The sequence below is a fragment of the Camelus bactrianus genome, chromosome 3 (assembly GCF_048773025.1).
Source record: "Camelus bactrianus isolate YW-2024 breed Bactrian camel chromosome 3, ASM4877302v1, whole genome shotgun sequence".
Lineage (NCBI taxonomy): Eukaryota > Metazoa > Chordata > Mammalia > Artiodactyla > Camelidae > Camelus > Camelus bactrianus.
Genome location: NC_133541.1, coordinates 41,919,938 through 41,933,795, shown reverse-complemented (window position 1 = coordinate 41,933,795; position 13,858 = coordinate 41,919,938). Strand labels below are relative to the sequence as shown.

Genomic DNA, 13,858 nt, shown 5'->3' with positions numbered 1-13,858 from the left:
TCAGTGTAACCTAATGGAAGTTTCCATTATTCAACCAAAAATATAATCATTACCTTCCCCAAAGAGCTATGATCCTGAGTCTATTTGGTTACCACATCCAGGTCCAGTTCAAGATAATGTCTATTTTTCCACTAGTTTTACATGATCTTATATGAATATTATTCAACCTGTAGTCTCAATGGTATAGTTAGCCTGTATAAAATAATGGAGGTAAGAGAGAAGAAAGAAAGGGGAAATTAGTTAAAATATACAAATGACATGGAAAGAAAGGAAATACGGTTAGGCACTGTAGTCCTTTTTTGTAGCTGTCTCAAGGCCAGAACTGGCACTTAAGACTTTCCTTCTTCTTGTTTTTATTTCCTCAGGTAGCACCACATGTGTTCAAAGTCCTTTACCCTGTATTGTGAGCCAAACCTTTACCTTAAGGAATCAGAACTCGTGATGATCCCTATCTGTGTAGAGTTGCAGTAGTCTTCTGTTTACTTTTGTTTATCTTATGGGAAATTTTTAACATAAGCAAAATTAGAGAGTAGGATAATGAACTTTGTACCCATCACCCAGTTTTACCAGTCTTGTTTCATCTTTAACCCCACCCACCCACTCTGAGAATTATTTTGAAGCAAATTGCAGAAACATACCATTTTATTCATAATTATTTGTCTCTGAAAGACATAAGCATAACCACACTACCATTATCTCACATATACAATAATTGCTGATATTAAGTATCCAGTTGGTGTTCAAATGACCCTCCATTGTCTCGTAAGTGTTTCATAACAGCCAGTTTATTTGAATTAAGGTTCAGTAAAAGATACATATACTGTGTTTATCACAGGTTCAGAGCATATACTGCATCCTTCAGAATAGCACATCATCGTCACAAGGTGGTATATTGTAGCTGATATCATTACTGAGTCTTCAACAGATCATGCTTTTGTGGGTGATGGGTTACATAAGAGTAGTGAATCCCATTGACATCTACCAGTTGCATTCTTTAGTTATAGAAGTAAGGTTCTTAATCAGAAGCCTGTGGGACACTATGGAGGTATATGAGGCAACAGTTCTGAGAATGATATTGCTGATAAAATGATACTCAGGAAAAGCAAATCCAAAACCAGAATAGGTATCTCTTCCAGTTAAGAAAAATCATTGTCCCCTCCATGAAGAGGTCTGGTGTAGCTGACTGATCCCTTCAGGCTATAGTACAGAAATAGGAAGTCTTTCATTTTATGAGCCTTAGTAGGAAGTAGGCATCCGCATCACATTTTGGAAGCCTGAAGCTAGAGATGCCTAGATATTCTCTTTTCCTGAACAGCTGAGACATAGCATGTGACCTAGATTTGGCCACTCATATCTTCCTTCCTGAGACTTCTACTTATTAATATAGTTTCAGTTTGGAAACTCAGATAAATTACTTATCTCTAAATTTTGATGGCTGTTTTATAGAAACCATCCTGATGTTCACAAATACAGTGTGGAGACTGTACAGTGGTATCCTCATGACACTGGCATGTTCACATCAAGCTCATTTGATAAAACTCTGAAAGTATGGGATACAAATACGTTACAAGTAAGTACATTAAAACCTTTCCAAGTTGCTTTGTACAATGGAGGAGAACTTAATCCTAAACCGTTTTAGTGTGTTATTTGTTAAGATGTTATATATGTTAGATGTGAAAGCAGTATAGTAGTTATGGAGAGCTAGACTGCTTGAGTTCATATCTTGGCTCTCCTCCTGTCTAGCTGTATGACATTGGACAAGTGTCTGAACCTTTCTGTGTTTATCTGTGAATGGGGCTAATGATTGTACTTTATAAAATGGTTGTGAGGATTAAATAGGTTGATCCATGTACAGTACCTAGAACACTGCCTAGCAGATATAGTAAGTGCTCAAAAAAATTAGTTGTTGTTATTATTATTATTATTACTACTATTACTATTATTACTATTATTATTTTAAAACTACTGTGGTCTAGTGATGTAAGGAAAAAAATTAGGTTTACTTCCTATTGATCTAAAAACTTAGAGGAAAAGAAAGTTGTTAATATTATAGCTGAGTAAAGGTAGAAGACCTAAGTGAAGTGGAGATAAGCAATCTACCCAAGAAAGATTTAAGGGTAATGATTGTAAAGATGATCAAACACCTCAGGAGAAGAATGTATGCACAGAGGAAGAAGTTAGAAATTTTTTTCTAACGAAGAGTTAGAAAATATAAAGAACTATCAAACACAGATGAAGAATAATATCATAAGTGAAATGAAAATACACTAGAAGAAATCAACAGTAGACTAAATGATACAGAGGAATGGATCAACAAGCCAGAAGACAGTAGAGAAGATCATTGATGCTGAACAGAAAAAAGAATGAAAAGAAATGAGTACAGTTTAAGAGACCTCTGGGACAACATCAAGCACACTAATATTCACATTATAGGGGTCCCAGAAGGAGATGAGAAAGAAAAGGGGACTAAGAATATAATTGAAGACGTAATAGCTAAAAACTTCCCTAACTTGGGAAGGGAAAAAGATATCCAAGTCCAGGAAGTTCAGAGTCCCATTAAGGATTAAACCAAAGAGGAACACACAAAGACCTACTGTAATTAAAATGGCAAAAATTAAGGATAAAGGAATAATATTAAAAGCAGAAAGGTTAAAGCAACATGTTATATATAAGGGAAACCCCATAAGGCTAAAGTGATAAAAGAGCAAAATCTACAACCAAAAATCTTCTACCCAGCAAATCTCTCATTCAGATTTGATGGAGAAGTCAAAAACTTCACAGATAAGCAAAGCTAAAAGAGTTCAGCACCAGTAAACCAGCTTTATAAGGTTAAAGGAACTTCTCTAAGCAAAAAAGAAAAGAATACCATGAGAAACATTACAGTCATGAAAGGAAAAAGCCTTCGGTAATGGCAAACATAACAGTAAAGGCAGGAAATCATCCAAGCACAAGGCTAGTAGGAAGGTTAAAAGATGAAGTCATAAATATCCACAATAAAGAGTTAAGGGATGCACAAAACAATTAGATGTAAAATACGATATCAAAAATCAATAATCATGAGAGGAGGAGAGAACAAATGCAAGATTGTTAAAATGCATTTGAAATTAAGAGATCAGAAATTTAAAACAGTCATATAGAGAGAGAGAGACTGATACATATGAACCTCATAGTAACCACAACCCAAAAATCTATAATAGATATACGCACAGTAAATAAAAAGGAATTCAAATGTAACACTAAAGATAGTCTTCAAATCACAAGAGAGGAGGACAAAAGAGGAAGGAAAGAACAAAACAGACCTACAAAAACAATTAACAAAATGGCAAAAACATACATAACAATAATTACTTTAAATGTAAATGGACTAAATACACCAATCAAAAGACACAGAGTGGCTGAACGGATACAAAAATAAGACTTGTATGTATGCTGCCAACAAGAGACTCACTTCAGATGTAAAGATACACACAGACTGAAATGAGGGCATAGAAAAAGGTACTCCATGCAAATGGAAATCAAAAGAAAGCTGGTGTAGCAATACTAAAATCAGACAAAATAGTCTTTAAAATAAAGACTGTTACAAGAGACAAAGAAGGATATTACATAATAATCAAGGGATCAATCCAAGAAGAAGATATAACTATTGTAAATATATGTGCACCCAACATAGGAACACCTAAAACATAAAGTGAATATTAACAGACATAAAGGGAGAAATGGACTGCAGCACAGTAATAGTAGAGGAAATTAACACCCCACTTAGACAGATCATCCAGACAAAATCAGTAAGGAAACATTAGCCTTAAATGGCTCATTAGACCAGGTAGACTTAATATATATAGAATATTCCATCCAAAAACAGCAGCTTGCATATTCTTTTCAAGTACACACAGAACTTTCTCTAGGATGGATGACATGCCACAAAACAAGCCTTGGTAAATTTCAGAAAATTGAAGTCATATCAGGCATCTTTTCCAACCACAACACTTTGAGATTAGAAATGAATTACAAGAAAAAAAAATTGCAAAAAAACACAAACAAGTGGAGGCTAAACGATATGCTGCTAATCAACCAGTGGATCCCTGAAGAAATCAGAGGAAATTTAAAAAACCTGGAGACAAATGAAAATGAAGACATGATAATTCAAAACCTATGGGATGCAGCAAAAGGAGTTCTAAGAAGACCTTTATAGCAATACAAGCTTACCTCAGGAAACAAGAAAAATCTCAAACAACCTAACCTTACACCTAAAGGAACTATAAAAAGAGGAACAAACAAACCCAAAATTAGTAGAAGGAAAAAAATCATAATGATCAGAGGAGGAATAAATGAATAGAGACTAGAAAAACAATAGAAATGATCAAAGAGGGCCCAGATTAATAAAATTAGAAATGAAAGAGAGGAAGTTACAACTGACATCACAGAAATACAAAAGATTGTAAAAGACTACTGCAAACAACTATATGCCAATAAAATGAACAACCTAGAAGAAATGGACAAATTCCTAGAAATGTACAATCTCCCAATGCTGAACCAGGGAAAAATAGAAAATATTAACAGACCAATTACCAGTAATGAAATTAAATCAGTAAAAATAAAACAAAACAAAAAACCTCCCAACAAGTCAAAGTCTAGGACCAGAAGTCTTTATAGTTGAATTCTACCAAACATGCAGAGAAGAATTAACACCTAGTCTTCACAAACTATTACAAAAAATTGCAGAGGAAGGCATGCTTCTGAACTCATTCTGCGAGGCCAGCATCACCCTAATACCAAAACCAGACAAAGATATCACACAGACACAAAAAGAGAAAACTACAGAACAATATAACTGATGAACATAGATGGAAAAATCCTCAACAATATTTAGCAAACCAAATTCAACAATACATCAAAAGGATCATATACCACAGCCAAGTGGGATTTACCCCTGTGATGTGTTTTTCATTATCTGCAAGTTGATTGGTGTGACACACCACGTTAACAAATTGAAGAATAAAAACCATATGACATCTCAATAGATGCAGGAAAAGCTTTTGACAAAATTCCACATCCATTTATAATAAAACTCAACAGGAAGTGGGCATAGATGGAACATGACACAACATAATAAAGGGCATGTATGACAAGCCCAGAGCTAACATCATAGTCAGTGGTGAAAAGCTGAAATCATTTTCTCTAAGATCAGGAACAAGACAAGAATGCCCACTCTCACCACTGTTACTCAACATAGTATTGGAAGCCCTAGCCACAGCAGTTAGACAAGGAAGATAAAATAATCCAAATTGGAAAAGAAGTAAAACTGTCATTGTTTGTAGATGATGTGACACTATACATAGAAAATCCTAAAGATGCCACCAGAAGACTACTAGAGCTCATCAATGGATTCAGTAAGTTGCAGAAAACAAAATTAATATACAGATATCTGTTGTATTTCTATACACTAGCAATGAACTATCAGAAAGGATAATTAAGGAAACAACTCCATTTACAATCTCATCAAAAAGGATTAAAATACCTAGGAATAAACCTACCTAAGGAAATAAAAGACCTGTACTCAGAAAACTCTAAGACACTGATGAAAGAAATTGAAGAAGAACAAATAGATGGAAAGATTTACCATGTTCATGGATTGAAAGAACTTACATTTTAAAAATGAACATGCAGCTGAAGGCAATCTACAGATTTAATGCAATCCCTATCAAAATACTAAGGGCATTTTTCTCAGAACTACAAGAAATAGTTTTAAAATTTGTACAGAAACACAAAAAACCTCAACCAAAAAGAATCTTGAAAAGAAACAAACCTGGAGGAATCATGCTCCCTGACTTCAGACTGTACTATAAAGCTACGGTAATCAATACAGTATGGTACTGGCACAAAAACAGATACATAGATCAATGTAACAGAATAGAAAGCCCAGAAATAAACCCATGCACTTATGGTCAATTAATCTACGACAAAGGAGGCAAGCGTATACAATGGAGAAAAGACAGTCTCTTAAATAACTGGTGCTGGGGAGTCTAGACCGCCACATGTGAAAGAACAAAATTAGAACATTTTCTAACATTGTGTACAAAAATAAACTCAAAATGAGTTAAAGACTTAAATTTAAGACTGGAAACCACAAAGTTCCTAGAAGAAAATGTAGGTGGATCACTCTTTGACATAAATCATGGCAGTATTATTATTTGCATCTGTTTCCTAAAGCAAAGGAAGTAAAAGCAAAATTAAACAAATGAGACCTAATTAAATGTAAAAGCTTTTGCACAGTAAAGGAAACCATCCACACACACACACACATACACACAAAACAATCTACTGAAAGGGAAAAAATGTTTGCAAATGATATGACTAGTAAAGGGTTAATGTCCAAAATATGTAAACAGTTCATACACCTCAACATCAAAAAAAAAATGCAAAAAACATGAGCAGAAGATCTGAAAAGACTTTTTTTTCCAAAGAAGACATATAGATGGCCAACAGACATATGGAAAGATGCTCAACATCATTAATCATGAGAGAAATGCAAATTAAAAATTGAAAATAGATGTAGATACTGACAGGCATATGTAGTATAGATAAATAAGACTATACTGTATAGCATAGGGAAATATACAAGATCTTGTGGTAGCTCACAGTGAAAAAGAATGTGACAGTGAATATATGTATGCTCATGTATAACTGAAAAATTGTGCTTTACACTGGAAATTGACACAACATTGTAAACTGACTATAACTCAATAAATATATATATATACATATATGTGTGTGTATGTGTGTGTGTGTATATATATATATGTACAAAAAAAACTGAAAATAGAACTACCATATGACCCAGCAGTTGCACTCCTGGATATATATCTGAAAAGAACGAAAACACAAATTCAAAAAGATACATGCACAACAGTGTTTTAGTAGCAGTATTCACAATTGCCAAGATATGGAAGCAACCTAAATGTTCTTCAACAGGTGAATGGATAAAGAAGACGTAGTATATATATACAATGGAATACCACTCAGCCATAAAAGAGAATGAGATTTTGCCATTTGCAGCAACATGCATGGACTTGGAGGATATTATACTAAATGAAATGAGTCATACAGAGAAACACAAATACCTATGGTATACTTACATGTAGGATCCAAAAAACAAAACAAACTAGTGAATATAACCTAAAAGAAACAAGCTCATAGATATAGAGAACAAATTAATGGTTACCAGTGGGGAAAGAGTAGAGGGGAAGAGCAATGTAGGAGCAGAGGATTAAGAGTTACAAACTACTATGTATAAATTAAGGTATAAGAATGTATAGTACAACACAGGAATAAAGCCAATACTTCGTAATAACTGTAAATGGAATATAATCTCTAAATATAATCTCTAAAAATTGTGAATCAGTATGTTGTATACCTGAAAGCTACATAATATTGTACATCAACTATTTCTCAGTTAAATAAAAGAAGAAAAAATAATTAGAAGACTCAGTATTGAAAAGATACTGATTTTACCCAAAATAATGCATTTCTGATCAAAATCTTTGCAGAATTCTTTTCTGGAAATTGACTAGTTAGTTCTAATGTATATAGGGCAATACAAAGGGACAAGGCACTCTTGAAGAAGAATAAAGTTTCAGGACTTCACTACCTGTAACCAAGACTTACCATAAATTAATTACACTAATTAAAGCAGTATGATATTGGTAGAAGTTAAAAAAAAAACACGCACAGGGGACAGGGGAACAGGGTAGAGAATCAAGAAATACACCCGTAGCTGTATAATCATTTGATTTATGGTGAAAGTAACGCTGAAGAACTGGGGAAAGGATAGCCTTTTCCATAAATGGTGCTGGATCAACCAGGTATCCATATTAAGAAATGAATCTTGACCCTTACCTCACACCAGACATAGAAGTCAATTTCAGATGGATCACAGGTATAAATGGGAAAGATAAAACAATAAAGCTTAAAGAAGAAAAGGGAAAGTGTGTTTGTGGCTCAAGAGAGGTAAAGACACAAAAAGTACAAACCAAGAAGTCAGAGATTGATAAATTGAGCTATGTTAAAATTAGGAATGTCCAGTCATTAAAAAACAATATTAAGAAAGTATAAAGGTAAGCCATGGAATGGGAGGTGTTGTATCTGTCACATGCATATATTTCAAAAAGGACTGATACACAAATTAATCAACAAAAATTAAAACAGTCCTATAGAAAAATAAGCAAAACATTTGAATAGGCACTTCAAGAAAGAGGATAAATAGCCAATAAATAAATGTGTTCAACTTTATTAACTGTTCACCTGTATATGTTAATTAAATACCTAATGAGTGGGCAGGGATATAGCTCAATGGTAGAGCACATGTTTAGCATGCACAAGACCCTGGGTCCAATCCCCAGTACCTCCATTTAAAAAAAAAAAAAAAACATAATGAGATACCTCTCCGTACCATGCAAAATGGTTAAACTTAAGGAGACTGGTGATAACAGATTGCTGATGAGATTACAGATAGATTACAGATTGGTACAGATATTTGGTATTGACTGAAGCATATGTGCGTACCCTCTGACCCAGCAGTTACACTTTGAATATATAAATGCATGCATGTGAACTGAAGGTTATTTATAAGAATGTTCACAGCAACACTGTTCATGATAACCCCAAACTGGAAATACCTCAAATGTCCATTAGCAGCCAATTGAAATCTGGCAAATTTACATTAGAACACTCTCCAACAATGACAAGGGAATACTTCTGTATTAACAAAGTGTATGAATCTTACATAATACTAAACAAAATAACCAAACACAAAAGGGTGCCTAATATACATCCCTTTGTAGAAGGTTCCAAAATAGACAAAACTGATATATGGTGATAGAGATATGTATGGTAGTTATCTTTCTTGGTAGGATTTGTAAGGGGCTTGGGGTATTTGTAATGTTTGTAGTGTTCTCTTTTAAAATACAGGTAGTTGTTGCTTTATGAAAATTAATTGAGCTGTACGCTTATGATTTGTGTACTTTCCTATATGTTTGTTACACTTCATTTAAAAGTGTGGTTTAAAAATTGTCATACATTTGCATTTTCTTTCCTTAACATCTTTTAAAACTCTAAGACATCTTGAATTTAAATTTTCTTTAGAACATAAATGTTTTGCTAACTCAAAGCAGTATTTCATGAGTTCATAATTCTGCCTGAAATAAAGGTATGACAGCATTTTATTGATGATAAATTTAAAAGCATTCAATCAGAAATAATTTATTATGCATCTGCTAGGTATAAAGAAAGCTATGGAAGGCAAGTAGAGGCATCCTCTACTCCCATCATTAGTTTTTCCTGTTAATGTATACATTATATACCTATGATACCTTTATTTCATCTCAGTTTTCCATGAGCATTTTTTTCATCATACAGCTTGAGCATATGATGTCACATAGTGGAATATCTTCTCCAGAGTCTTCTCTATTAAACTTTAAGGTGAAGAGCCAAATGGAGATAATCCAGGATTTGAGCTATACATATCTGGAATTCAAGAGTGTGGTCTAAACTGAAAATATAGATTTGTGAGTCACTAAGATGTAGGTGGTAGTTGAAGAGAGAAGTACTTGGAACAAAACCTTGAGGAAAATGAAAATTAATAGGACAGAAGAAGGAACAACAAAGCCTGCAGGAGTCAATGAAAAGGATTAGCCAAAGAGAGTTAAGAGGAAAATCAGGGGTACGTGATATAATGGAACCCGTAGAAGAGACTGGTTTAAGAAAGATAGGGTAGTCAGCTGTGTTGAATGCTCCTGACAGATTAAGTAAGGTAAGGACTATGTTTGGTGATAGGAGGTTATCAGTGCTATAGTCAAGGTGGTTGAAATGGGAATAGTGGGGATAAAAGTAAGTTTGTAGTGAGTTGAGAAATACATGGGAGATAAGAAATTAGAGACAGCCAAAATTTGGTGAGGGCAGAGCTCAGCTAACTGCAGCCTATAGGCAAAGTCAAGGCTCTGGGCCAAGTCTTCTCATAGACTCTTTTTGTAAATAAAGTTTTTATAACAGAGAGATGCTCATTTGTTGTCTATGGCCACTTTGATGCTATCGTGGCAGAAATGAGTAGCTGGTCCTCAAAGCCTAAAATATTTACAGTCTGACCCTTTACAGGAAAAGTTTGCTGACTTCTGGTGTAGATTATCCTGGAAATAGGTGCACAGAAGGTAGACATTGGGAGTCATTCAGGGTTGAGGTCTTGACAAGTGTGATGACTATACCAAAGGAGCTGAAGATTTTGGCCATTGAAGTATTGGACCTTGAAATCCAAGCTGAAGAAAGAAAAGATGAGAAGACAGGAGGAACTGATAAGAGTTCTAGGCTTTATCTGGGTATCTTAGAGGTAGTTGGGAAAAATAAAAAGCTGAAAATGATGAGAGACTGTGGTCATAAATAACTGAAATATATGATTTCAGAAGAGGGGAAGTTCTGGGTAATAAGAGTGTCCTGGGTGTGGTAGCTGAGGTTATATGGAACTGAGAAGCAGAGTACTGGCTGGATCATCTGTGTAGATGCTGAAGTCCCCCAAAGTAGAGTGGAAAGGAAGATGGTGAGCCTGGTGATTATCTTATCTTAATTGCTAGAATTTATTAGAGAAAAAAATTGCTAGCATTACAAAAATAAATAGAAAATTTCTTCCTTTTGTGATTATGATTAGAACTTACACTTTTAAAATGTCTTTTGATTATTATTAGACTGCAGATGTGTTTAATTTTGAAGAAACAGTTTATAGTCATCATATGTCTCCAGTCGCCACGAAGCACTGTTTGGTAGCAGGTTTGTACACGTGTTCTTTTGTTTTTTCATATGAAAACTTTCTCCCTTTTAATATGTAATTCATTTTGATGTAAACATTTTAACCCAGATGAAGATCACAATTCTTTTTTTAAAACAAGTATATGCTACTGTTTATATTTAGTTTAATAGATATTGTGCAAGTCAGGCACTGTGCTAGTGGCTAAGATTTAAAGATTAAGAAAGCACATTTCTGTTCCCTTGAAAAGTTACTTTTTAAACCACCAAAGTTTCAAAGATTTTACATGAACAAAATTATGCAGCTGTTTCAATTTGACACGATAAAACAAGGAAATTATTTCCTTTTCTCTAAGAATGTGTGGTTCAAATTAAACATTCATTTTAATGAAAGCTCCTGCAACAAAATTTTCATGTATGAAGAAAAAATGTTTTTCTGGCATCGAGTATCCTATAATTTCATTGTTTCTGTGGCACTGTGTAATCTCCTCACCTCCAAACATCAGTCAGCTGCTCCATCTGTAAAGAGTTTGGGCATTAACTTGTCTTTGAGGTCCACTCAGTCTGTGTCCAGAGTTTCTGTGACTCTATTACTAATGATTGGAAATATGTTATTAACATGGAAAAGCTAAGCTATTAAAATAAAATGATTTGAGTGATAAAATAACATAGAATTAAGTACATACATTATACTGATACACATTTCCTGGTTTTGATACTATGCTATAGTGACCTACCATGTAACTATTGGGACAGCCTGGGTGAAGGGTACACAGGGCCTCTCTGTACTATCTTTGCAACTTCCTGTGAATCTATAATTATTTAAAAATTAAATTTTAAAAATAATGTAATGATAGAGTTTTCTTCTTACTAAAGTATAGCTATAAATAATTTTATAATTATAAACATTAAAAACTAAAGAATATTTTAACATACAATTTTATATTTCTGTATGATATAGTGAAAATGTCGTGATTCATAATGGTAGTTTCTTGTTTCCTTTTGGTGATGATTTATAATAAAATTATTTTAAACCTTTTTTATTTTTGTTTTTACAGTTGGTACTAGAGGACCCAAAGTACAACTTTGTGACTTGAAGTCTGGATCCTGTTCCCACATTCTACAGGGTATTTTTTTATTCGAAACAACAACTACTTTGAGTAAACCATTCAATAAAATGAAATATTACTAACAATGTATTCTTTGTAAGTGACATGACTGATGTATTTTGTGCTAGTTGTTAAAAGCCAACAGGGAAATAAAGATCCTTCTGTGCATTATTCTTATAAAGCTGAACTATTGAGGAGACATTTATATGAACATTGGCCACAGAGGAAGCTCAAAAGATATAGAATGTCTAACCCAAAACCATGTGTTATTTCTACATTGAGAAAAATAAACTACTTATGAAACTTATGTCAGTACATTTATCTCCATGAGCATTGTTTAACATTGTTCTGGCGAGTAACTGTTCTTAATATTTAGGTGCTTTTATTCTCAGTAAAAATATTTTAGAAAAAGATATTGAAATAATTCTTTGGTAAAGGTATATTAACTTAAATTATTTGTGCTACTTTTCTATCAGTATTAGATCATCTAATTCTAAACAATAAAAAAATGGGATGTAATTCATAAATAACAGTTTTATTCATCTGAGAAACATAATAAATATATCGGGAAAACTTGGTGTGATGGATAGCATTTGTTTTACATTATCATGAATTTCTATTAAGATTAGCTATATAGATGAAGATATCTGATTTGAATAGTTTAATTAGGTAAAAGTGAATTAAAATACTGAAATTGCTTATACTGTGAATTTATCACCTGTGCTTTCTAGGTAAAAATGTTTATACAAATGCTTTTTATAATCAATCATTAAAATAATTTTTTTCTGTTATAACTTTCTGAAAAGTTAGAAAATTTTTTTATTCTTTAGAATGTTTATCTTCTATGGTTTGTTGCGGGGATCTTGTTGTAGAGATAAGTGAGTGAGCTTCTGAGTTGCATCACTTATTGATGGATTGACTTCCTAGGCTAAGAGCTGTATTTAAAAAGAAAGACTCACTCACTCTAACTGTTCTTTCCAAAGCAAAACCAGTCCTTTTATAATAAAATACCATGTGTGAAAAATGCTCCATAGATTTCACATTAATATTTAAATATAGATTATTATAAATGTGGGGAAAATGATAATTATGTCAATTTATTTTTAATATTTAGTCTATACTTTTTTCATAGTCAGTCAGAATTACACTGTATCTTTTGATTTTTCAAATATTTTGCATGTCATTTCATACAGTTGTTTTGCAGGTCACAGACAAGAAATATTAGCAGTTTCCTGGTCACCACGTTATGAATATATCTTGGCAACTGCAAGGTAAAATGCAAATTACTTGGTTTTGAAGTTAATAATTAATGATAAGCATTTTGAAGAGACTTATGTAACATATATATTTAGATGTTAAGTAGGTCCTGAAAAATAAAATAATTGAGTTACAGATTTTAATTCAAATTACCAAAAGAAATCTTCCTTTGCATCATAATCCTAATCATGACTATCCATCTTGAAGGTGCTCACATTTTAAAACAGAAAACAAGACAATCTGTGTAGCAATGCAAATCTACTAGTACTACCCATTAACAACTGTGTTGTGTCATTTTTGCATACAAAAGCATAGCACTCTGTTAATTTTAAGTTAGCATTTTAGTTCATTTTCTTTAATCCAGAATTATTTTGAATCTAATTCAACATATCCATCCACTCATTGATTCATTTTATGACTCCCAAGGTTTGTGCCAGGGACACAGAGGTAACCAAGGCATAGTCCTTCCAGAAGCTAACAGTCTAATGAGGGGGTATAGTCACAAAAATCAATAATTACGGGACATTCTGAAAAGTACTTTGATAGAGGTGCATCTCTGGTAGGTGTAATATGGGGAAAAAGAGCAAGAGCATTTAACTCTTGAGGATGAAGGGATTTGGAGGAGTTTTTTTGCTGGAGGAAAGAGTCTCGCGTATTTAAATGTTGAGGGAAAAGTGAAAAGTACTGGTGGAGAGAAATTAGTG

General features: G+C 33.3%; 1 protein-coding gene across 3 annotated transcripts in view; it reads left to right on the top strand.

The window, feature by feature from the left end:
• ERCC8 (ERCC excision repair 8, CSA ubiquitin ligase complex subunit) overlaps nt 1-13,858 on the top strand; it is a 63,460-nt gene that overhangs the window by 12,801 nt on the left and 36,801 nt on the right. For all 3 annotated transcript variants that reach the window (XM_074358734.1, XM_010966258.3, XM_074358729.1), the window contains exons 4-7: nt 1,447-1,570; nt 10,731-10,812; nt 11,847-11,915; nt 13,102-13,168. In XM_074358734.1, the coding sequence (XP_074214835.1) occupies nt 1,447-1,570; nt 10,731-10,812; nt 11,847-11,915; nt 13,102-13,168 (342 nt within the window). The remainder of the gene's footprint in view (nt 1-1,446; nt 1,571-10,730; nt 10,813-11,846; nt 11,916-13,101; nt 13,169-13,858) is intronic.